Source organism: Filicampus tigris, chromosome 9, assembly GCF_054856515.1.
Source record: "Filicampus tigris isolate MCC_2025a chromosome 9, RoL_Ftig_1.0, whole genome shotgun sequence".
In the NCBI taxonomy this organism is placed as follows: Eukaryota; Metazoa; Chordata; class Actinopteri; order Syngnathiformes; family Syngnathidae; genus Filicampus; species Filicampus tigris.
The window spans coordinates 17,458,384-17,484,420 of NC_141225.1; the positions used below are offsets into that span (position 1 = coordinate 17,458,384).

At 39.2% G+C, this 26,037-nt stretch overlaps 2 protein-coding genes and 1 non-coding gene across 4 annotated transcripts; 1 reads left to right on the forward strand and 2 right to left on the reverse strand.

Annotated features, from left to right (window-relative positions):
• Window positions 1–9: 9 nt before the first annotated feature.
• On the reverse strand, window positions 10–6,752 carry vamp3 (vesicle-associated membrane protein 3 (cellubrevin)). Its single transcript, XM_086041230.1, has 5 exons — window positions 6,516–6,752; window positions 4,689–4,767; window positions 1,991–2,149; window positions 1,800–1,851; window positions 10–1,518 (listed from the first exon to the last, which is right to left on the reverse strand). Coding segments are annotated over exons 1-5 (309 nt in total). The 5' UTR covers window positions 6,518–6,752; the 3' UTR covers window positions 10–1,501.
• Window positions 2,700–19,352, forward strand: ccdc3b (coiled-coil domain containing 3b). 2 transcript variants are annotated; one of them, XM_086041229.1, is made up of 6 exons: window positions 2,700–2,873; window positions 3,343–3,520; window positions 8,459–8,591; window positions 8,698–9,126; window positions 13,789–13,963; window positions 17,415–19,352. In XM_086041229.1, the coding sequence occupies exons 4-6, from the start codon at window positions 8,777–8,779 to the stop codon at window positions 17,706–17,708; spliced, it is 819 nt and encodes a 272-aa protein (XP_085897355.1). In that variant the 5' UTR covers window positions 2,700–2,873; window positions 3,343–3,520; window positions 8,459–8,591; window positions 8,698–8,776; the 3' UTR covers window positions 17,709–19,352. The 2 variants fall into 2 exon arrangements, with proteins under 2 accessions (XP_085897355.1, XP_085897354.1); XM_086041228.1 differs by lacking the exons at window positions 2,700–2,873; window positions 3,343–3,520 and adding an exon at window positions 5,998–6,079 and having other exon boundaries at window positions 8,459–9,126; window positions 17,415–19,351.
• trnar-acg (transfer RNA arginine (anticodon ACG)) lies at window positions 8,077–8,149 on the reverse strand. The gene has a single exon. It is a non-coding gene; the product is annotated as a tRNA-Arg (tRNA).
• Window positions 19,353–26,037: the final 6,685 nt, after the last annotated feature.

Consider the following 26,037-nt stretch of genomic DNA (forward strand, 5'->3'; position numbering starts at 1 on the left):
TAACCAGACTCCATTTACGTATTTTAATAAGACAGAAGCAACCACAGGGTATGCAATCATCCAGTGTTGGCACAGTACATGTAATTCTCACACTGTCATTCCCCAAACAAGTTTTTCTAAAAAATCCAAAAGCTACAATGCTGTGCAGCGGCGGAGACAAACAAAACAGAAAACACTGAAGATTAGTTCTACTTACATTAGTTTCAAAAATGATAGCTCAATTAAATGACATAACACACATGCGCTTGATTCAGATGGGATAGATGAGTGTAATTAATCATACACTCATGAAAGTTAACTAAGCAAGTGAGCTATTCATGTAGAAGGCACAGCTGACTCCATCAGGAAGATAATTATACATCAGGTGGAAAAAGTGCAGACATTTAGACTGACTTATGACCGTTTATCCATCCATTGGCCTGACTAAGGGCGAAGGTGCTCAACCTTTTTCCAATTAGGGGCCAATTCAGTTTCTATAAAGTCCTTCGAGAGCCATGCTGAATACTTACAAAGTAATGTGTGTATTACGTTGTAAGAACATTTGTGGGTTAAATGATATCAGTTGACAATTACATTTACCTTGCCTTCAAAAACCGGTTCTGAAGTACTTAGAATTGCACGGTGGGCAATTATGGTCGTGGGTTCCCCATCCCCGCTGTAGAAATGTATCCAAATCAAAGCACAAATTGGCTTTAACTGTACACCAAGTCATTCCTGAGACAATGATGAAAATGGACATAACATTATGAACCCAGGCATAAACACTGTGTTCCTCCTACGTTGTCTTTGATAAAAGATAATCAATTTAATTATTTCATATATTCACAATTGAATTCACTACAACTGAAATTTCCCTAAGTACATTTTTCTACCTAAGAATCGAGTACAAAAGCACTCAGCCATGTGTATAAATAAGTTAAGGCATTGGGTCGCATTATCATACAATTGAACAGCTCTGTGTCTTTTGAAGTCAGGCAGAAGCAAAATACAGTATCGGAGGTGAAAAATGCTGAATTTGCTTCAATGGTAGGCACAATACCGTTTCAAGGAAAACTTTTTCTAATGGCACGTCTCTTAGCTTGGCACACACTTTGTTGGCTAGTCAGCAAACATAAAAGCAAAATACAAGAGGAGTTCACAACATCATATTTCGTGTCATATTGAAGGACAGTGGGGTATGTTTTGATATAAGTTACAACACGGACCAGAGAAAAGGCACCATTTTTTATTCCACCGTGTGACGCTGGTTTAGTGTTAGTTCAATTGGCTAATTATCTGTTCATGTGTCTTTGGTATGTGGCACTGAATAAGTAAGGCTTGTAGTTAGCCCATTACTTTTACTGAGGCACATGCCGGCAATGAAGACCCCCCCCCCCCCCTCCCCTTCCAAGGAGAAGAAAATGTGGAACTAAGAAGCCACTAATCGTGTGACCCCTGCCTCTATGCCTCTCAATAATGCATGTTGCTCATCTCCTCTTCGCTCCTTTCCTCCTCTTGATGTTTACGCTTTTGACCAAACTAAAAATGAAAAAAGAGAATAGTGAAATAGTTTGAGCATAAAAGTGAAACTTCTGAAAAATAGCACAGGTGAAATGTGATTTGTGAAATGTAGGTGAGCAAATGTTTTGGGGGGAGGGGGAAAAGTGACTTCTAGCGTGTATGACATTCTCAAAAAAAAAAAAACAGTTTTGAAATAAGGATTTATTATTGTTTTAACAGGAGAGTGTAAGGAGAATGTATGCCTAGAAATATAATCGTAAGATGTTATTACTGGGAAAGCATGAGTATGTGATACTCACTAATAATGATGACCACGATAATCAGTAGGACAGCGATCAGGATGGCCCACATCTGCCAGGCAGAGAGGTAAAGAATGTTAGAGCAACAATCAGCACAACTCCATTCAAAAACAGTTGTAAAATGTACTTATTTGTTCATTAAAAAAAAAAAATGATTTAATGCTTTGCAGACATATCTATTAAAACTGTACCTTGCAGTTCTTCCACCAGTACTTCCTCTTCAGCTTGGCAGCGCTGGTCTCAAACTGGGATGCTCCAGCTTGGAGTGCGTCTGCTCGGTCGTCCAGTTCAGATAACTTCTGGTCACGTTCCAGCACTTTGTCCACATTCACGCGCATAATATCCACCACCTGCTCACAAACACCACAGTTGATGAATTGATTAGTTGTGACCGCGTAAAATCAAATATCCACAGCTGCTGCATCCGGCTGAAAAATTAATTGTATATTAACACGATACCACATTGGAGCCAAACATTTAAATCTCTTAGTATCGATAGAGATTTAAATACTGGGTTTGCTGTAAATATTGTATGCTTATGTGAATTACTCATTAAAATAAAACAACAGATTCATCTTTTTTTTTTAATTTTATTTTTTTAAATATTTGTTAGTTCCAGCCTTTCCACAAATCTTATCATGAGATTGTAGTAAGAGACATCAGATAGTATCAAGGAACACACACACCTAACCCACATGTTCCACTGATCCACAAACCCTACGACTGCCACTCCCCTCAGACAGAGCGAAAGAGTGCAGAGGAGTGTGCAAGCATTACATAACCATGGACAGTGATTATATAAGTCTCCAGCAACCAATCGGAGGCTCTGTGGACGTGTTTAATGTTGACGTTCTGTGTAGGAGGGGCGAATGTCACCATTTAAAAAAGGAAAAAACAAAACTGGGCCTGTTGTCATACGTCATTTCAGAGCAGTATTGTCTCTGAATATTTCCAGGCATGTGAATTAACATGTGAATTGTGCGTTTGCGGGCAACACATTTCTCATAGTGGCGATTCATAACAGCAACGCCAAGGGTTATGTAAACCTCTGGTCAAGACACACATCAAGAAACGGTGAGTCATAGTGTAGCCAGGGGAAGTAAGCGGGAGAGACAATCAATGGAGGCTCTGTACAGACATCACTTTCCCCGCAAACACAAAAAAAAAAAAAGAGAGGGGAAATTTTAGATGAAAGCAACTTTCACTCGGCAGTGACGATGATGTGCATGAGGCCTAAAATTGTTAGTTCATCAATGCATGGACGATTAAATGGGTGTTATGTATATTGCTTACTAATCTTGGAATTTAATGAAGCGGTAACCTTTCATAAACTTTATTGTGAAAGCAAATTTGTAGCTTCAGGTAAATACAGTGCAACCACCGAGTTTGAACAAAATTTGTTCATATTTCAAAATTACTTCACACCTACAGGAATCATTCATAATAGAAGTCTGTTCCACACTCGAACTGGTGACTCAAATTACAACTCTGCTCTAATCTCGATTAAAAGGTCATGGTCAAATGTTCTTTTGCGGACCCACAGGAGCCCCACCTGGTGGTGCTATCTAGCACTGTACCAAGCAGCTGAATCCGACAGGCACTGGAGGTACAGAGATCCGCGAAAATAGCTGGGAACTGCGTGATGTCACCCTGTCCAAGCAACCGACTTTACACAACTCATGTACACAGCCCCACAGAGCGAATGATTCCTGCACAAAAGGGTACGCTTGCTGCTAGGCTCCATTTGATTTTTTTTTTTTTTTTTTTTTAATTGTCCCGCTGTCTATGATTTATTTTAAATTAGGGGTACAAATAAGTGCTTCTGGAATATAATTTGTGGTACAGTGGTACGGTTTAAACTACTAACCTATTATGGACGGGCGCGCATAACCGCGTTTCTACCACTAGAGCCGGGAGCGCTGTTGCGTCTTTCTACCTTCAAAACCGGGAGAGCGGATACGTCTGTGTATTTTTAAAAAATCTAATTCTCCATCTTTTAGCCAGTTTAATGCATCAGAATATACACGTGACGGTATCGCGAGACCGTGGAGGATGTCGAATTTTTTTGAGCCGTAATGGCGGACGCTGTCGATCGCCGGGAGCTCTGAAATAAGTAACGGCAGTGATATATCGACGACGCGCTTGTGGACTTTGAACCAGTGGAACCAGTCGAACGTAATATAATATGGTTTGTCGATATTGCCATCTTTGTAACAGAATAGAGATTGGTAATCACCACTCGATTTTTTTTTTTTTTAATTAAAATAGTCCTTCTCTTGCACTGACGCGTTATTTTTACATCTTCGATTGAAACATAATAATATATTATTATTTACTAGTAAATAATAAACCAAGCCACATGTTTAGGCTCTCTAATTCTTTTGGAATTATGTTTCTGTCTGCTTCAGGGGCTGAGATATTATTTTGTAAGTGTTGAATTTCTGGGAAAACTTTAGGTTTTCAAGGGCGACCTTAGGTGAGCCAGGCGCTTTAGGCTTTAATGGGTTTATATAGACAACTAGTCGTGGAAATTCCATTTTCACAGTCTGGCTCGGTCTCCCACGAACAGTGAAGGTCCACTGTAATTCATGAGACATCCGCTGACTCAATGGCGGTACTGAGAGAGGATAGGAGCACAATAACAGTTTCAACTTTGGTTATTAATGGGACATTTAGTGAAAGTTGTCACTCAACTGTATAAAAAAATGCTTCACGGCTCTGACTATTAGAACATTTCTGAAAGCTCATTTCGAACGTTTTTACAACTGATGCAGTGAACAGATTGAGCAACAGAATCACTGTAGGCAATGGTGATCTGTCATATTTTTAGACTCTCATAATATGGAAAAGAAGGAAAACAGAAGTTTGACTTGTGCAGAGTTATCATACCTCATCGACCTGGGCTTGGGTCTGCTGCAAACGCTTGTTGCTTGACCCTGCGCCGGAACCTTCTGGAACTGAGCCTGACCTGGAGAAAACACCAGATGTAATATATGTATTATTTTGCATAAATCTGTACATGAATGTTGCACGCAATACTTCTAAACAGAAATTGGTCAGGTGTTGTGTAATAAAAATATATATCTATGCTGATTAAAACTAAAATTGGCGCGCTATTCCAAATTGCAGTTAGTTTTTTCTTTCAAGCACGTTAAGTTTTTTTATCCACAGTTTACCCTCCAGATAAGTCAAATTCCAAAGATTAGCTGTAGTAAAACTGTAGTAAGAAGAGCTGATTGCAATTGGAATCATCTACAACTCTGTGGCATGTTTTTGTGCAGTGAAAATTGAGACAGTGCGGTGAGAGGTGTGTGGAGCTCCCAACAGGTCAATACTATCAATATCTACAAACAGAAAAATAGCATAGTAGGAATTAAGAGGATTAGTACTCTTTTCTCATAAACTTGTAACCACGGGCATAGTATTGTAAATTCTATTTTGTTTTATGCTGTTTTTTTACTTTTCAAATCTTGTAACTAATCCACTTTAGGGGTTTATTTACATTAATATATAGATATTTCATATATATTTTATGAGAAAGCGGGGATCCGAAAGCTCAAAAGCTTGACGTGATAGAGAACAACTAAATTCCGTTTTTTTATTTCGCACCCAAAAATGAATTAAAAACAACAGCCCAACTCAACAAAAATTGTATTCCCCAGTGTTATTAACGATGGTAGCGTAGAACGGAATGAACAAGATTGTGTTTGCTGTAATGTCTTATTTTGCAGATCCAATCAATGACGTCACTGATCAATCTGCAAATTATGACATTACAACCAATGTCAAATGATTTTGCATAAATCGTAAATATGTGCTTGTTTTTTATGTTCTAAAGGTTCTACCTTTTATTTGTATTTAATTCAGTGATGCATTTACCACACTTTGAGTATCACTGTACTAAAAGAGAAGGGTAGGCTATTTCAAGAATAGTGAAATAGCAAAATAGAATGTGACTCTGTGAACATTTTATATGTCAAATCCATTACAAGCGCAGATTAACAAGTAAACTTGTGACATTGGATAAGGCCTACATGCAGCCAGCCATATCACTACATTCCTGTTGTGCATACACATGTGCTGATTAGATCATTTGGCACGCAGAAGGAATAACAAAAAACATACATGGATCAACTAACCAATCACAGACCACGAAAAAGACGTTTACATTTCGCACTTCATCGTTTATCTCAACGTAGACTTGTAATAGATTTTCGCCTGAAACAATTTGAAACCTAAAGCATCTGTTAAGTCATCTGAAACAACACTTCCCCCAGCTGGTGTGTAGTCTGTTTAACGAGTCGATTTACCATTTGTCCATTTAATTCATTACTTGAGGTTCAAAAAAAAGTTTTGTAGTTTTGACGCTGAGAAGCTAACAGGTTAGCTACTCGGGGATGCTAAATCCCACTCAAGTGAACTACAGTTAATGTTGGAAGGACAGTACAACGAATATGAGTTAACTACAAAACAAACAAGTTAGAGTAAATGATAAAGTTACTCGACTCAAATGTAGCATTTGTACAGCTAATGCAAACTTGTGAGGAAATTGCCTTCTTAACGAACTAGCACTTGTTGCATGCTAACAGCTAAATTTAGGGCGTATGCTATGTTCCATTTTCCGGAAACAATCACAAAAAGTGTCCTAAACTTGTTTGACCCAACAACATGATCGACAGCTTATACGTGCACATACTGTAAATAATTAAAACTTACATCGTGAAGTGAACGTTCTTTATCTTACACCGGATGTTTCTTTTTTTGTAGCGACTGGTTCCAACCCGTAGAGTTGAGCTGCGTTTCTGTCGCACTGGGAAGCCAGAACTTCCGAATGCCCAGTCATAGAAAATTTAAAAAAATTGCAGCGCCCACCGAACTCGAGAAACTAACTTAGAAAATATGCCAACTTGACTAAAATTAACTCATCACTATCACTGCTGTTAGGAACGTGATTGGGATATAAACCCTTGATTTTCCAAGTTGAATTGACGGAGATATGTGACATAGCTTTGGTCACTGCTTTCTATTTCGATTGGTGAAAAATCAGTTGAGAAATATTTCGTACATCTGACGTCAGTTGTGCGTACGTTTTCCATCTATATTTGGGCAAAACAAGCGTTAAATATGGTGTGTGACGTTACAGTGTTGACGTAAAAATACATGTGTTTTCGGATGAGAACGTCGGTCTTTAGTCCCTGAATAAGTTTTTTACGGGGAGCACTTGAATGCAACACTGAACAGGCGACATACTTCCGCCAACAGTGACGCGTAAAGATACATAGAAAATAATAAAGCACTTAGAAATAATAACAAAAGAGTTGTATTGCAATGGCCGCTCACCCAAAGCATCACATTATTAGCATATTAAATATCTATTTGAGTTGTATATGTACATCCAATGTAAATTAAAGGCGTGGAGAAAAGCCCCGTGATCAGCATGTGACATTTGGAACAAAAAAGAAAATTGGTACCTTGAACTGTATCATTAATCACAAAATACGGTGCACAACATAAATGAGCACAACACCTCAAAAGATTTGGTAAAAATCATTGACTTTCCTTTCTGAATCAATACAAAAAAGAAAGAAAGAAAGAAAAACACTCCTATTAATGTGCCATTGATTACAAGGAGATTTGTCAGTGTTCACTCAATATAATGTTTCTAAGATAATAATTCAATGTAATTTCCATCTAACCGATGGAAGTCACACAAATAAAACTAATTTAATTAACTACAAGTCTCCTGAGTGTAATCCTCAAATTTCAGAAAAAGATTGTGTTGACCGAAAAATTGAGAGAAACATACATTTCAGTTTATTAGAACAAAAATGATGTTATATTGTAATTCTAATTCGATTAACAGTTATACGTGCCCATGCCATCATACCGACTCCATCTCATTTAAACTACCATTTAAAGTACATCTGAACTGACTTAATAGTAGACAATGCTCCCATCTAGAGGTTGTAGATTCAACTACTAGGGCTCCATTTTAGATTACATTTAATGTGGTGCGAGGCGTCCAGCCCAGAGATGAGTGATTTTACGTTAAAGTTACCAAATATATCTCCTTGCAAGATAGGGGTTTAAGTAAAAAAAATATTCATCGTAAACAATACACCATTACCGTTTTATTTCATCTACCAGAAACAATACGAGTTCTTTCAATAATTTTAACTCCTCAGTTACTTCACATGTTCGAGCTGTGTTATTTTTCGAAACGATGATTTTGGTTATGCTTGTATCATTGTGTGGCATTTTTTATTAAGAAAAAATTCGAGCCAGCCAGGAGTCGAACCTAGAATCTTCTGATCCGTAGTCAGACGCGTTATCCATTGCGCCACTGGCCCGTTGTAAATCAGATGTTTCGTTTTCTATATATATAGTCGTCTGCAAAATAAAGCATGTATATGCATGTATTAAAAAAGAAATGGCACGCAGTCTTAATCTCTCTAAGTGTGAGCTTCACTTTAGCTCCCGCGTTTGCCTGTTCAAACTAATACAACATTCTCGTAGTTGATAGTATAAAACTTTGTCACAAGAGGGCGCCATTAGCATCTCCCCAGCTCACTTCTTAAATCCTTTTTTTCTGTACTCATTTTAAAATGTTATCCAGGCCCTCTAGCATACGCACGAGATTTAATTTATATTGAAATCAGTGTTTTAAAGGTCCCACGCGTTGTTGCGTGCAGTGGTTTTGTTTGCTCCGCCTAACTGTTGGAAGAGTGAGAGCGGATTCTGTTGCTGCATCTGAGAGAAGAGTCAGCTGATCCTCCTCCTTCAAAATTACAGGTATACTTCTGCTGGCTGGAGACTGCAGAAGCACAACCGTGGAGTTAACGTTTGTTTGTTTTTTCCCTCCACATACAAACCACCTGGATATTTTTTTTTTTAATAGATTATGTCCATTGCGTGAGCGGACTGTCCTTAGTCTGCAACTTCCATCCATCTGCAGTTCACTCCACTCGCGTGGGATCATGTGGATTGTCGTGGCTTTTCTCCTGACTGCGGCCGGTTCCGAGTTGAGTGAGGGGTGCCAGCTGCCCCACGACTGGAGACCCCAGACGGAGGCGTGCCGTGCCGAGCTGGCCGAGATCATCGTGTTCGCAAAGGTGCTGGCCCTGCACAAGGAGCCGTACAACTACCTGCCGTGGCAGAGCCACACCGACCTGCTCTACTTGGCCGAGATCGAGCTGCTGTGTGACCAGGCGTGGGGAAGCATGCTGGAGGTCCCCGCAGGCTCCAGGTTTAACGTCACCGGCCTGGGCTACTTCTCCTGCTTCTCCTACAGTGTCACCCCAAACAACAATTATTACTTCTTCCTCAAGTGAGTAATTCACATTCCTTAATTGTTCAAATGTTGACTGACTGGAATGAGTCCATCACATATGAATTCACACAGCTACATCAGGGGTGAGCAAAGTATGGCCGCCGGGCCATCCGGCTCACCGAGAATTTACGTTAAAAATCCTGTCATATAAGTTCAAATCAAGAGGTTTCCCGCTAAAATTGGTTACTTTAAACATATTTATTAATTTGATCAATTTTCAAAAATACATTGGTTCGTCAACTTACAAGTGTAATTTGTTCCCTGACTAACTTATTCTTAATATCAAATCAAATATCCCCATTAAAAATAATGGAAATGGCCAACAAATCACTACCGTTTCTTGTGACATAGCACCCAAGCAGTGTACTTCATAAAAGCATAAACAGAATGTAAAGAAATAGAAAAAAGTTGGGTGAACTCAAAATTTCAGAGCAACAAAAGTTGATAAAATTTTTGGGCAATCAAAAAATATAATTTAAGTTTTGCTGTTACAAAAATTGTCTTGTCACGAATTTCACAACAAAGAAGTAAGAGTTTGCAGAACTGTTGTCTCTTTTATTGGCCCCTCAACTTAAAGATATAAATAAAAACAAGTCAGCAAATTGTTGTTCGCTGAAAGTGCATGGTGTGTTGCTCTCAAGTTCAATGTTGTCCCCCATTTAGCTAAAAAATTAGAGAGAGTTTACACATTCTCCTCGTGTGGGATTTTTGGGGACTCATTCCAAATGAGAGTTCATTGGAGACTGTCCAACTACGTTTCTTTCTGAACTATTCACCAGCATACAACAGCACTTTCTCTTTGAAAACCACTGTACACTTTTGCTCTCCAGGCAGCATGTTATGATAAAGACATCTACTAGTCATAGTAAAGGTACACCCATTGGCGGTGTCCTTCAGTTAAAGACTGAAATAACTCAAAACAGACAAAATTGGAATTTGCCACAAATCCATAAATACAAGCCACAACGCATCTGGGAGAATGTCCCATGGACAGAGTGGATCAAACTGGAAATTGTTGGCAAGTCACATCAGCTCTATGTTTACAAATGCAAAAATGAAGGATGTAAAGAAAATAACACTGCCCCTACTGTGACACATGGAGGAGGCTCAGTAATGTTCTGGGACTGCTATACTTCATCTGGCTGGGGGTGTCCTGAATCTGTGCAGGATACAATGAAACCTCAAGACTAGCAGTGCATGTCCTAGAATGTGCTCCCCAGTGTGGAAAAGCTTGGTCTCAGCTGCAGGTCATGTGTCTTACAACAGGATAATGACCCAGAACACACAACTAAAAACATGCACGAATGATTAAGAACAAAACATTGGACTATTCTGAAGAGCTAAATTCTGTTGAACATCTGTTGAGGGATCTGAAACAGGCAGTTTAGAGAAGAAAGAACGAAAGGAAAAAAAATCACTACCGGTCATATATGTTTTTTTTTAATTTTATGTATTACTGTATTTATTTTGTTATTTATTCTAATGACAATTGTGAGGATTTCTTTCTTTATTGCAACGGTACAACTTTGCTTGAAATTACAGCTATAGTGGGGAAAATGGGGTCATTTGAGGTGTTCATTTATTTATTGGAGGTTTCTATGCAACTGGAGATTAATTGCTGCACAGTGTCTATTAGAGGGGTGGCCTCTATTTGAGGAAGTATGGTATATCAATCACTCTGAAAATTACATGTAATTTTGTTAATATTTAAAACGGTTTGATTCAATTGATTTATTGCCCTGAACGCAATGATGAATGTCCTTTCATATCCAAGAAAATAAAGTAATTCAAGTAACATACCAATTGCGTATTTAACTTTCTACATTTGCTTAATAGATGATCACCTGATATATGAGACGCATTGTCAGCATAAGTCAAACAGTGCCTTATAGATATTGGAAGTGGGGAGAACACTGTCACTAAGAATATCTGACGAATGTTGTGGTGCATTCCAAACATTAAAAAGTACACCCATCAGTCCACTTGGTTCTAAATATAATCAAGTAATCTTTCAACAAAGGGCAAACATTCCAAATCTTCAAATGAGATGTAATGTAATTCCTTTAAAGTCATTGAACTGAAGTTTTCCATATGTTCCCCCATTTTTTTCTGTTCTGCAACAACTCTTCAGATGTGTGCCATAAACATGAGAAGAGATTCTCAAAGGACTCAATCAGTAAAGGATCCTCAACTCACAAAAATAGAGCACTGGCGCCCACCTCCTATATTCTCTCCTAATGTGATCCCTTATGTGTGATACTTGCCGCGCACATTGAAAAACAGTGCAGCGTGTATGTCAAAACTTTGCATGCATACACATATAATTATAGAGACCATCACAATACCAAAAGTTTGATTAAGCCCACCATTTGTGCACCCAGCACCGACGAAAGCCTCTGCTTGATGATAGGGAGCGTGTGCTAACTAACAGGTGTTACCAATTTTTCCTTCACATTTTGCTGTTTTTTTTTTTACTCATAGATGAGATGTCAGCTATTAAGAAGGGGTGCTGGAAAGCATTCCCGGTGTGTAATGTTTTGCAGTCCCTCATGAGGGTCTACACAAAGCCAACAACAACATTGCTTTTTCATAATGCATTTTCCGGACAGGCGTGTGTGAACTTGTGGTTAGACAACACTTTAATACCTCCGGCTGTGTTGATCAAAAACATTCATGCTAATTTTATTTGTAACACACAAGAATGCAGAACAGCATGGGTCTTTTGTTACCATTTATCATGGATAACGGGGAGAAACGATTCCATTCCTTATGCAGAACTTCTCAACTGTAAAGAATCAGCTCTAGTAAATTATTATTTTTACAACAACATTTAAAAACAGTAAGGCCGGATTAGAGTTGAAAACATTTTAAAAAAGAGTCCCATGTTGTGGGTGTTTGGACAGATCAGAAGGTCATCTTGAATCAGGCTTGAGGGAATAATAATAAATAAATAAATAACAGCAAGTGATCCAAAGCATACCACATCATGTGTCAAACATGCGGTAACGACATATGCGTGGCTGCCATGGAACGGCGTAACCGTCCATTTTGAGATGAGCCTGTGGCCGTACTCTCTGCTCAGTGGGTGGTTGTATAAGAAGATTGATACCACTTGTATGGGGCAACAGTTAGAAGACAAGTGATTTAGTTAAACATGAAATTGGGAACAGCTTAACTTGAGACAAAGCCTCCTTTGTTTTACCCTTGTTGTGCAAATCAGTGCAAAACAACCTTACAATATAATTTCATTTCTGTACAACAAAAAGTAACACACAAATACCCATACAGGACTGTTCAGGGCACTGAAAGTTCCTTAACAACATCTCAACCAAGTATATTGTTGCATAGTTTTTCTGGAGTAGAAAAACTGCAAAACTCTTCCCACCAAGTTGAATTTTTCCAAAATGTCCGGTAAGATAAGGAAATTCAGAGGAAACTAAAAAGTCCATACCAACTCAAAGTGGTGTGTCTCAGTATTTTACTATAGTTAATGAATGTGTCTTTACTCTAAATTTGGACTTTATGCCCACATAGACTAAGAGGATACATGGCCCGACTGAAATGGATATTTTGAGATTGATGCCGATTTTTGCCAGAAAAAAATACTGATTAATCGGCAGATTCATTTAAAATATAATGCATAAAAACTACGATTTGCTTTGTTTTGAATGGCAGCGCCATAGACATGACATTTTGTGTAATAAATAATGAGACCAGTGTCACTGATGTGCACTGGTCTCATTATTTATTGTGCACAACTGCTGCAAAATGGTTAGAATAAATCAAGTTTATTTAAAAAAAAAAAAAAAAGGCAAACATCAGCCTAATGGTTGATCTGATGAATTTGGTCGATGTTTGAACGGCCATAATCGTCTGGACGATTAATCGGTCAGGCCCTTTAAGTTCCCGTCTCAAAAAACTATTCAAAATGTAAGAGTTAAAAAAAACCAACAATGTATAGCCTATACATACAGAACTCCTATACCTTTAAACACATTCGAAAATGTTAGCTCTTTGTTTCATGAGACAAAAAAGACGAAGAGATGAAATTCTCATTCTCATCCTGGTCTCCATTTGACAGCCATTTCCTGTGCGGCAAAACCACAGAGAGATAAAAATAGTTGTTTCAATCAATCGTGGGCAAAATATTCCCAAGATAGGGCGAATCAGAGCTGAGAATGGAGAAGAATGCAATCTCACATGGGATCTTAAAATGAGACAGATTGAGTGTGCTGTCTGGTTCTCATGTGCGCTGTAAAAACATTAGCCTATATGTTACCCCTTAAAGATTCTGTCCGAAGAATAACAAGCACAACTCATACAGATGGGAAACATTGACATTATGCCAGATCAAAAATACTGATGAGGTGTTTTTTTTGGTGTCGCGCGTGCTGCATTTGTGTTGTGTAACCAATGCAGTCAAGTTAATCCTCCACATTTTACCTTTAACCTTTTCAACACACATATGCGCCAACTCTGTCACTTGTACAAACAAGCAAACTTTTGATGTCCACGAGATGGACTCCAGATGTCCATACGTTTTCCCTCCTACATTTCACGTGAAGCTATACATTCATCACATTCATAAATCAGCCTTGGTTGGAGAGAGTTGAAAAGTGAAAGTGTGTACAATGAATATTTTCTTTTTGTTCCCTGCAGGATGGATGAAAACTACAATATGGTCCCCCACGGAGTGAACTTCCAGGATGCCATCTTCCCAGACACGGCGGACAACCATCGCGTTTTTGCCAGCCTGTTCCAGTTTGCCAACTGCACACCTGATACTCAGGTTCATAGCTACACGCCCGAGTGGGAGGCTCAGGAGGACAGCAGGGTACGTAGATGGCTAAAACGCTCCAGTGTGTTTGTTTCAGCGCATTGCTTTCGGGAACAGAATGAAGCCACAATTGCTTGGATTAATGTGTGTGTGTGGGGGGGGGCACACAGATTCGCGATTTATATCCTTTTGTTTGAAGAGGAAGCTTGCTACGAGTCAAATATGGTCCAAAATCTGTGAAACAGACATTTTCTGAGGTTTGGCTAGACAGAGAAGCCACAATGTTTTATGGAAAAATCCACTTTAAACACATAAAACGACATGTTCTTGCAACCTCTGTGGCTTTTCGTTTGTTCTATAGCTTAGTCTTGTTTTAAATTGAGCATGCGGGACCTCTTATGTAGGATTACATCATATGGACACATGCAGAATGTTAGAGTCGCTATCACTACTACCTTTGGTGTCCTCATCGGACTCCAATCAGTCTCCGTGAAAATGTAGCCGAATAATGAAACGCTGAGGTTCTGTTAGAAGTGACCAAGCGTTTGCACACATACATGATGAAGTCGTTTAAAACGTGTTTCCTACATTTTATAGCATTTCTTTTTCCTTGTATGTACTATACGTGATTTTGGCACACACCTTGCCCTGTGTGTGCGATACATTAAAAAAAAAAAAAAAATCCCCTGATGTTATTGTCCAGAACAAGTTATTTGATGAAATGTGCCATTTTGATTATGTATGATTATCATAATCCTATTGATCATTTTGCATGTGTGCCTGAAAGTGCTGTCCACCCTGTCATTATGGGGTAACTGCCCCTGTTGGTTTCATTGACATTACGACCAGCATTTTGTCTTCCTTTAATAGAAGCTGAAACAGCGGATAATAGAATAAAAATTGACACTTATTTTTTTTTGTGATTTTCAGATTATTTGTCGAGTTGGATGTTGTCCAGTTTAACATCCCTACTCTGTCACAGTTAGTATGACAACTTTTGGAAAGGTGTTATATATTTTTTAAACAGCAAACAGTCACTTTGCTAACTGAATCATGTTGTGAAGTGAAGGTCCACCGTGTGCTCATTATTAGCAAAAAATGTCTACCCTGTCATTGTCCAGCCTGTCAGCAAGATAGATGTTTTGCATATAAATTGTGTGCTTTAAAGGCACTTTATGGTGGTATTGGCGTGTTACCTTTTTTGTCTAAAAGTGACAAAAGTTTGAATTTGGAAAAGGTTGAAGGACCTATAAAATGGTGAAATATCACACAAAAACACATTTTGGCATTTTTTGACATGACATATTGAGTAGAACGGGAACCTCATTCTTTGCGCATCTGCCTCCCAGTTCTGAGGCTCGGGATTTGAGTCTCGTCTCCGGTTAGGAGTTTGCAAGTTCCCGTGCCACTCTTGTCCTGTGCTTCCTCCCACAATACCCCAAAACATGCATGTTAGGTTTATCGAAGTTCAAAATGACAGTGAGCATAGAAAAGGAGGATAGAAAGGATCGAAAATGGATGGATAGATGAATGCATGAGGACATAGTACATGAGAATTGAAGGTTTCTACCCGATGCCAGCGATATGGAATTCAAAGCTGAAGTTCATTTTGACACTGTGAGTCCCAAGGAATTGACTTCAGATTCTAAATATGGGGTTCATGTATTTTGCATTGTGTTGTGTTATTTGTTATGTCTTTATAGTTTCCACTGACTCACCACAGCTTCTTCCCTTTGGCACAATCACTCTCATTTTGGTCTTTTTGCTGTCTGTTTCCAATCATTTGCTGACTTCCCACGAAAGCAGGACTCTACCGCGGGAAAAGGGAATTATAAACACGGTTCGCATTTCCGTTGATAGCAAAGATTTGGGGTTGGACTGGCCTGTGATTGTAATTACAAAGCGATATTTAGATATCTGCTGCGGTTTCCGAAATTATACCCCAGATTAGATTTCCTCACAGAAGTAAATAAAAGCAGATTTTGTTCAGGTCACTACAGGTCATTACAATGTGTGTGCCTACCTCGAAATGTTCGGCTAACACCAACCTGCATGAATACTACTGTAGATCTTGCAGTGGAAACCTCACCATTCACACAAAGGAAAAACGAATGGCTGCTTATGGCGTTCTGTTCAAGTACTTTAACTATTTTTTTTTCTCTAAAGGACACACATGTTTCCCCTCAAAATATGTCTCTTCCCACTTAGAAAAGACTTCAATCCTTGAACATGATTGTTCTGTTCACGGGCAATGAAGTCATCGCCCCCGTGGCATTGCAATTAAATTTCTAACCTTGAAAATACATTTTCAAGCCTAAATGATGTGCAGGGAGTTTATGCACCACAAATAATTTTTATATACAGTATGTACACACTTACAAACACCACACATGGCCTAATATAGTTGCATATCTGAAGCTGACTTATTAAATTGCTCTCAATCTGTGATGATATTAGTTTAAAAAAAAATCACATTTCATGTGTTTGGCAATATTTAATTTCTTACTAATTGTGTGGGTGTGTGCAGACTGTAGACATCTTCCGTTTATTTATAAAAATTGTGCCTGGACTCACTGCTTTGCATAACATGATGATCCTGTGTCTACACTTCAACCTTTATGTTATAAAGTTTCATGGCCCTTTCACATCCCAATAGGGTGTAAGTAATGCCACATGGTGTATGTCCACACTTATATTGCAGGAGGAAATGTAGCCAGTGGTGATGTGGCCCGGCAGCCAGCAGCGCATTTCCAACATTTCCTCCAAACGTTTAACAGTTGTTATTTAAGGGAAGGCAATTTGCATGCTGGTCCACATGGAAGCATTAGCATCTGCAGAGGAAATCCACACTCACGCAGAAAATCCATACAGACTGGAGCATCTGGAGGTCTTTCTTTTGTGTCTGTACCTAACGAAAGATCCGAGCTGGTGCGTGGACTGTTTTCAGTCATGTTGTGTAACCATTTAACCTTGTATCACATTTATCCCTAGCTGAAAGATAGAGGATTTGTTAACTTGGGCCTTCACAAACATAGATTACGACGTGGCACTTTTGATACATCTCCAATGATGTCATCGGAAAATGTATATATTGTCATTTCTTTCCATGGAAAGAACTCAATGCCTTCCGGCCCAATTGAGATTTGAAGTCATGACCCCTGGTTTACAAGATCAGGGATCTAACCCCTGAGCTACGAGTCCTTGGTGATAGCCTCTACAACAATAAAAACCAGCTGACGAAGTGTCAAAGTTTATATATATTATATATTAAATATTGCTGTGGATGGCTAAAATCTTACTTTTGCCATTATTATAAACCAGTAAGTTGTCTACCAGACTGAAAGGCCACTGCCAGTAAACTCTCCTTCTGGGGAGGGGGTCTTGGTCTGTTGTCAGCAAACCCAGATCCCCTCTCTTTTGGCCTGAAAATAAAACCACTCTGCTTTCCTCTTCCACGATGCCTTCCTTGAGGTATTTTTTAATTTTCGGAACTCCATTTTCTCCACAGTTGTTGTGCTCCACGGTGCAGAAGGCTCTGTTCGAGGAGGAGGAGAAAGTGAGCACGCTCTCTCAGAAGGTGCGTTCGCTGGAGAAGGCTAACGGCCACCTGAGGGAGAAGGTGAAGACCATGAAACGTCTGCTGCGCCAGGCCCAACGAGAGACGGCCAAAGAGCAACAAACGCTCAACTTCAAGCAGCTGTACGAGTCGAAGACATCCCGAACGCACCCAGATCAGGATACCACCCAGGACCAGAAGGAGCCTCCCCTCAAGCGGGCGCTGTCCAAAAAATTAAAGAAATAGAGCTAACGTCAACACGCGCTAATGATGCTACCCAAAGTCTGTCCAACGCTCATGTGTCTTTCATTACATTATCCATCTTAATATGCTTGCACCATAAGAATCCTCATGTAGCATCTTTATAAGCCGTCTACGACTTTAGCACTGCATGGACAAACAACTTCATCCCATGTATCCACTATGAAAAACCTTTGTTCAGTGATATCAGAAACACTTTTTTGTCTTAAACAAAATATTCTAAATGAACAATGACATAACTTCATACTGCCACACACTGCCAAGAGTTCACAATTGATATTGTAATATGATGACTCATCATGGGTGTGGAGAGTGTTGCTGTTTTTTGGACTGCTTAATCCATCTGGGAGCAAATTATTGGTCTGAGTGGTATCACATTAAAAAAAAAAAGGATCTGATTTGCAGTGACAAATTCAAGCTAAAGGGACATCAAATGAAAGCATATCATTTGAGTTGAGCATACCATATAATACTTAACGTCACCGGTGACGGATGTGGCGGTAGTTCCGCCTATGGTGACGGAAGTGACGGCAGTTCTGTCGCCATAGGCGGAAGTGGCGGTAGTTCCGCCTATGGTGACGGAAGTGCCGCCTATGGTGTCGGATGTGACGGAACTTCCGTCACCATAGGCGGAAGTGGCGGAATTTCCGTCACCGTAGGCGGAACTCCCCCCACTTCCGTCACTTACGGCCTCATAGGCGGAAGTGGTGGCAGTTCCGCCTATGATGACAGAAGTGGGCGGAAGTTCTGTCACCATAGGCGGAAGTGGTGGAAGTTCCGCCACCATAGGCGGAAGTGGTGGGAGTTCCGCCTATGGTGACGGAAGTGACGGGGGTTTCGTCACCATAGGCGGAAGTGGCGGGAGTTTCGTCACCATAGGCGGAAGTGGCGGGAGTTCCGTCTATGGTGACGGAGGTGGCGGGAGTTCCGCCTATGGTGACGGAAGTGGCAGGGCGTTTCAGCCTATGGTGACGGAAGTGACGGAACTTCCATCACCATAGGCGGAAGTGGGGGGAGTTCCGTCACTATAGGCGGAAGTGGTGGAGGTTCCGCCATCATAGGTGGAAGTGGCGGGAGTTCCGTCACTGGTGACGGGCAGCAGGAGGTGAGCTTGAGCGCCACCAGCCAGGTGGTGAAGCTCTGGTCCCGCTTGATGTCGGTCAGCGAGGGCTCGTCAGATTGGCTCACCGGCACGGCCCAGGTGACGCTAGGGTACTTGAGTAAAGTATGTGCCAATACTGCCAAAAGTGTGTGTATTTGGTTATGTTATTTGTCATGACTGTATGCTGGTCATGCATATCAGTTGTATTGTTGAGTAAAAAAAAAACTTAAATGTGTGATGTTTGGAAGTACACCTTGAGAGGAGCCCACATGATGCTTTGTTTTCTTTTACAACCTGTTTTATTTTTTTTAATATTTATGTTGGAAACGTACAAGAAAGCTTTTGTTTTTGTTGTTTTACTTTTTTAAGTGTACTCACATATAATGTCCATTTTGTTTCTGAAAACACGGTGCTGAGCATCTATTCATTTGAACCAGTTGTTGTCAAAATTGGCTTCTTTTAAGTCACAAATTACAGTTTGTCATTAAATATAAATATAATAATAATAAATAAATATAAATATATATATACTGATATATATATATATATATATATATATATATATATATATATATATATATATATATATATATATCATAAAATATATATTTTTTTAGCGTTTTCTTTTTTTGTTTTGTGGTTGGCTTTGCCGCCTGCATAATTATTTGTGCACATTAAACCCTGCTTTCATTGTTTAAATGAATAAATCAGTTTTAACATCACCTCCTATGTTGTTTTTCCATTTATCTGCATTTGGTGAGTGTATTTCGCTATTAAGAAATATTTAGCTTTATGCCATAAACATGACAAGAATAAATTAACAGCCTTGGATCCATATTGTGCACAGCTGTAAAAGCACACCTGCATGTAATAAAGGTGTCATCATACCAAAAGAAAATGTTTGCAAATTAGTGTATACTTTAAAAGTCTTTTTTCACAGTATGCTCTCTCTCTCTACAGCTGCCGATTTCCTGATATAGGCTCACTTTAATGATTTACCATTGGTACATTATCATATAACATATTACCTCAGAAAGTGTAATTGAGTGTGTCTTACCACATAAAAGAGTAATGGCCACAAGGACAACCAGGTTAAAAAGGCTCATAAATTCCAGTGAAGGTTTTAATCGCAATCATAACTTTATTCCTAAACTGTCTTTTGGCACGAGCAGGGTGTTAGAGCCTCTGCTAGAGTGGAAGATTTATACATGGTGCAAATATAAAGGGGAAAAAAATATGCGTAGTGCAGTGCAAGCCTCTGCCGAGGAACAACAATATCAGATATTGACAAGTTACTCTCTACTATAATGTAGAAGAAAAATGTGCTATAATTCTTTATCCTTGGGGTATTTTGACTAAGGAATGTCACAGACGTGTTATTAAGACACATGGAACAGTTTGAAATTCATAAAGGAGGGGGGGTTGGAGTTGTGCCGGAATGATGTTCCACTCCAGGCCTGCAGGTGGTGGTAATGCACATTAAGAAAGCTCAAAGGTCATCCACCTAGCTTTGGGTCAAGCATTTGATTAATTTCTGTTCTTCACAAATACAAGGAAAAATACATAAAAGCAATCCCATTGGTAAATAGTAAATAATGTTCCCATCCAGTTCTGTAGGTGGCGGTTTGTTTTTAAATTGCTAGCCTCCACTTTAATCAATCAGATTTCAAATTAGCCAAATGACGTTCATGGCACAGTTGTCTGCTCATCGTTTTAGTATACCAGTAGTATTGATGCTTTATATAATTGTGACCTGATAATGGCCGAAATTAAGAGGCACCCGGTACCAAATGTTCATTTGGGCCCACCACTGGAACAAGCTTTATTTGCCATCTTGTGTTGCTACACACATATTCCACCAACAAACAAATAAACACGCATGCCAGCGCATAACATCTGTCGCATTGTGCTTGCTGGATATTGATAAAAACAACCTAAAGGTAAGTAGGCCTTATTTTGACCTCCTCTGTTGAAGATGTTTTCCACTTGAGGTTCAGTGCGCAACCACATCGCCTATTGAGATTTGCAGTGTGATTTTTAAGACATTTGACGTGAACCAAATGGCTTCCATATGCCGCTGTTGTGTACAACTGAGGGATCGAAGAATGAGAAGCAGTCTTTAAATGGGAAAAACGACAAAAAGAAACATTTAGCAGACTGTAGAGGGATTGTTCTCGACTAAAGCGGGATAGAAAGGGACATTTACAAGCCTTTTTCTAGCTTCTGAGAGGAATCCTTGTGCAAAGGTTATAGATATCTCCTTCTCCTGTTTTAGTCTTTGTTCTCCCTGTTCCAACTTCGCCAAGCTTGCCTGCAGCCAAGTGTCAAAATCTCATGGAAGTGAGCCAAAGATGATAAACACACACAGCTTTCTCAACATAAACCAGCAGCGTGCACAGCCAAGCTGCAGAACATATGTCAGCCAATACCACTCCAAGCTGGTGGTCTCCAACACTGGATGGGGCTATATTTGCTACCTTGGTTTGTTTAACAAGCCTTGTTTTAGCTTTTCACCTTTTTCTCTGGCTATTGATCATGTGTGATTTGTCCTTGTGTTTGGTTGCTCCACCTATTTTTGAAAAACATATCAGATACGTAATCTGACATGCTAACTTTAATATTCATCCGCGAGGAATCATTTCTTATTGTCGACTTCCCTCTTGAACGGCTGCACTTCTGCTCTCATTCTGTCTTCATTTCAGAAAAGTTGCCGGTTGCCTCGGCAACGTGGCTTCTGTTCTCATGGAAAATTTCCCCTCATTGTTACCATTACATTTGACCTGCTGTCGTTTGAGTGATACTTCACTGTTGACGTCCAATTTTTCTTCCATGGAGATGACTGACTTGCGTTTTGCCCTCCGGGACAGCTGTCAACCGCTGGTCCATAGTCAGAATCTATGCATAATAATATTGTCAAAAAGTCTAGGCTGCATATTTTTTGGTAACAATATCAGCCATAACATTTGACAGTTTGTCTGTATGTCAACTATTAAAGAAATGAAATACATCCTTCTTCATTTATTTTTTATTCTCCTTTGTCATTTTACTTTCCATGCGTCACAAGTACGTCCGTCTGGAGGATTGGGAATTGATGTGTTTGTTGACAGAGCTGTTGAAGACAGACTGAAGCTTAACCTTGGTTCTCAGTTTAGTTTCGACTCTCTGTGTTTATTCAAAAACGTTTTGTGAGTGACAAGCTGCAATAGCATCAATACCGGAGACTGAAACACAACCTCATCATGTTTTTTTTTCTTTTCTGTTAGAAGAAATGCTAAACCCTGAATGTAACATTTCAGAAATCCAAGAAGCACAAATATTGACTATTATTTCTCTGGTTTACAATCATGGTCAGACCAGTCAACTTATTTCCACATGAGGCCTCAAAAAAGGTTTTGTTTTCTAATTTATACCAGATGTACACAGAATGTCAAATGCTCATGCAAATCAAGTTGTTACTTATCCATCCATGGCACTGTGTTAAAATGCATGTGGACAGACGTGTAGGCAACCATACTTGGGGGCGAGTTAAAGTTTCCACTTAATGTAAAGTGCATGTGTTTGGACTGTGGGAGGAAACCAGTGGACCCAGAGGAAACTCAACACATGCAAGTCTTCACAGATAACCACTCCTGTGACTTGTTTGAAAAAAATAAATGAAATACAATAAAATAATAATCCCTTTTCACATATTTGGAATAATACAACATATTAATCATCTGAAAAGATCAATGAAAAAAATCATACAATACAATGTTGAATGGTTTCTTTCATTCACTTAAAATTGAATGGAAATTGGTTTTGTATTTTTTTTTTTTAACCATATTTACTGTTTTATTCTGTCGAACAACCTGCGAAAATGGCTTTTTCTATCCGACTCTTTCATTATGATGTTTATTTTTTTTCTGCAATTTTTATTCTAAACTCCAATGAGTCATCCTTAAATAATCTGCTTCCTTGTGGTGGACTATTCTCTCTCCCAAATCGGGTCAAAGGAGAACACACATGGTGGATGGTTTGTTCCGAAAACTGCGAGTCATTCATCCCCATGAAGTGGAAGATGATCTCACTGTATAATTTAAAGTCTCTCACCCTCTACTGTGCTCCAGAACCTCAAGGACTTTGTTTTGTGTATGCTCTAATAACCTGGTTTGAACCAGGACACGGGAAAATCTGACACCAGTTTTTTTTTTTTCTGCTTCAGCCCAAACAAAACATTGATTCATTGAGCTATCTGTGTCTTCTTCCGAAATCAAAATGAGCTGCAGATAAAAGTTGGAAATATGAGTGTCGTGTTTGCTTATCAAGGATTTGTGTGCGTGGGAAAGTTGATAAAAGCTGAATTAAAAAATAAAATCATATTATTATTACTATTATTATTATTATTAGTAGTAGTAGTAGTAGTAGTATTTATTGATTTACGCAAAGCATTTGATACTATTGATCACTCATTACTTCTGCAGAAATGTGAACAATATGGCATAAGAGGTGTAGCATTTAAATGGTTATGCAGTTATTTAAGTAATAGGTTTCAATATGTAAAAATCAATACCGGTAATACTGAATCACACCTGAGAAGAGTAACATGTGGTATTCCACAGGGATCGGTATTAGGACCTAAATTGTTTATAATTTACTTAAATGATATTACCACTGTCTCAAATATATTAAAATGTGTAATTTTTGCTGAGGATACACATTTATTTTGCTCAGGGAACAACATGCAGCAACTGATGCAAACTGTAGAAAAGGAATTGATTGCGTTTAAAAAAATGGTTTGATTGTAATAAGTTATCATTAAATGAAAATAGAACAAAATTTATGGTGTTTGGTGGTCTGCACCTTAACTATGGCATAAAACTAAATTTAAATGGTATTGAAATTGAGAGAGTCACTGAAATAAAGTTTTTGGGAGTAATTATTGATCATAAACTGTGTTGGAAGCCACAAATGGAACACATTAAACGTAAAACCGAAAATAAACTATTCATTCATTCATTCATTCATTCGTTCATTCATTCATAGTAGTATTATTATAAAATGAATTGATAAAAAATAGGAATGTATTTTTAAAATGTTTTCTGTTACTTTACCTTAAAGTCTTATTTTTTTTGATTTATAGTCGAATAGACAGTCATACTAAAAAATAAAAAAAATGAATATTGTATATATATTAGGGGTGAAACAAAAACCGATTTGAATCATACAATTGGTTGTGATTTGATTAACAAAATTGAATCGTTATATTTTAAAATATAATACATATAAAATCAGTAATATATGCTCCTGATATAAATAAATAAATAAAATAAAATTGTGCAACTGCAGAAAATCAACATTTTCAATAGATATATATATAAAGCCCACAAATGGTCCCCGCATGGATCTTTGGTCTGTTTCCACTTTTAGATAAGATGTGTGAAGCAGGCAAATGTGGCAATTATCAAAGGCGTTCTTCATTAGTTTGTCACTTCAACTCAGCTGAAAGTCAAAACAACAGGAAGTGAGTGGGGAAAAACCAGCACACACCTTGTGAAAACTCTTCATTCCTTTGACAACAAACGCAGCAGACACATTAACCTCCGGCGGGCGCCGACAGAGTCCTGCTGACAGATGTCCGCTCAGCCTGCGTGTGCGTTCTGTACACAGCATTTCATTTCAGCACATCAAGTATTACTGAGGGATGATATAAGAAGAGCTTTCCCTGCAGAGATGTCTGTCATTGACACACACACACACACAATTTCGTCTCCTTCTCACACTCTTCTGTTGTTTTTGGAGAATTTCTGATACGGCCATCTTGGATCAGTGTGTCACATTTTTTATGCTTGGCATAAATCCACTCGCACCCGCAGTGTGAGTGGATTTGGGAAAAGTCTCTCTCTCTGTCTCTCAAGAAGATATCTTGCTGTTTTGCAAATAAGACAGACAAGCCCTATTAAGGAATTGTTTTGCAAGTGTTGACTATTTCCCCCAGTGTTTCTGGAGGATTGCATTTTTCTCGTGCCCTTGTCACCAGTGGTATCAAATGTGTTATCTGTAGCCCACACAAGTTGTTCTGGTGATAACAGTTACTCCACGTACAGTAGCGAGAAAGTTTGCTGTGTCTCCCAGCACAGTCAAGCGTGTGGAGGAAGAGTGAGGAGAGAGTGCTGTTTCCTTACTGGTCCGTCAAAATATTGCTTTACGTGAAATCAGAAAGATGGATGGGAAGGTTGGGGACCACAGCACTAGGAGGTCATCCGTCATCTCATTCGAAACCCTGAAATGAGCGCATATGAGGTGTTTCAGAAAGGTTCCAGGGCTGGTGTCACAAAATATATATTTGAAATTCAAACCATACGTTTTCCTCTTCAAAATGTTCCCCCTGGAGTCTAACGCACTTTCCCAGCCTTCTCTGTCACGCCTTGATGCACTCGAGGAAGGATTCTTCCAAGATCCTCCGGCGTGCCATCGTAACGGCCAGCTTGATGTCGTCCACATCTCCGAGACAGGGTCCGCTTGATGACACCCTTGAGCTTGGGAAAGAAATGTAAAAAAAAAAAAAATAACGGGCCGCCATGGGTGAGAACAGGGCTGCTTAAGCACAGCCATGTTCATCTCCGCCAGGAACCGTCAGATGCTCAGGGCATTTTCAGCAGGCATGTTGTCATTGTGAAGCAGCCACGAGTTGTCCTGCCACAACTTGCACTTCATCTTGCACACCGAATAAAGCAAATGTTGCTGGACCGCTTCATTGACGTGTTGGTTGATGGTTAGTCCCACATTGAAGGTGAAACCTTCCTGACACGCGTCATACATGTCACTCCAGAGCAACATTAGTAGTGCGATAAGACATTTGGGGTTAATGATTTGTGTTTCCAATAATCATTATTTTGTCAAGTGAATGAATGATCAATGAATACTCTAAGCCGGAACATTTCATCGCAACGATTGAATTGATTTAAGTCTTTAAAAAGTTCTTTAGAAAAAAGTATTTCACAGGAACTCATATATGGTGCCATCTTTGGTTTTCCTCCTCAACTTCATCGCCATGCAGCTCCCTTTTACACGCCAAGACGTGACTTGCATCTGTCAGCACTCCCTTCGCCGATCATCCATGCAATTATTTGGAAGCGGCCCTGCTTTAACCGCATCGTTCTCTGCGAGGACCTTCACTCTCACGGTTCTCTTCCCATTCCCCTCGCAGACATCCAGCAGCCAAACCTCAGATGG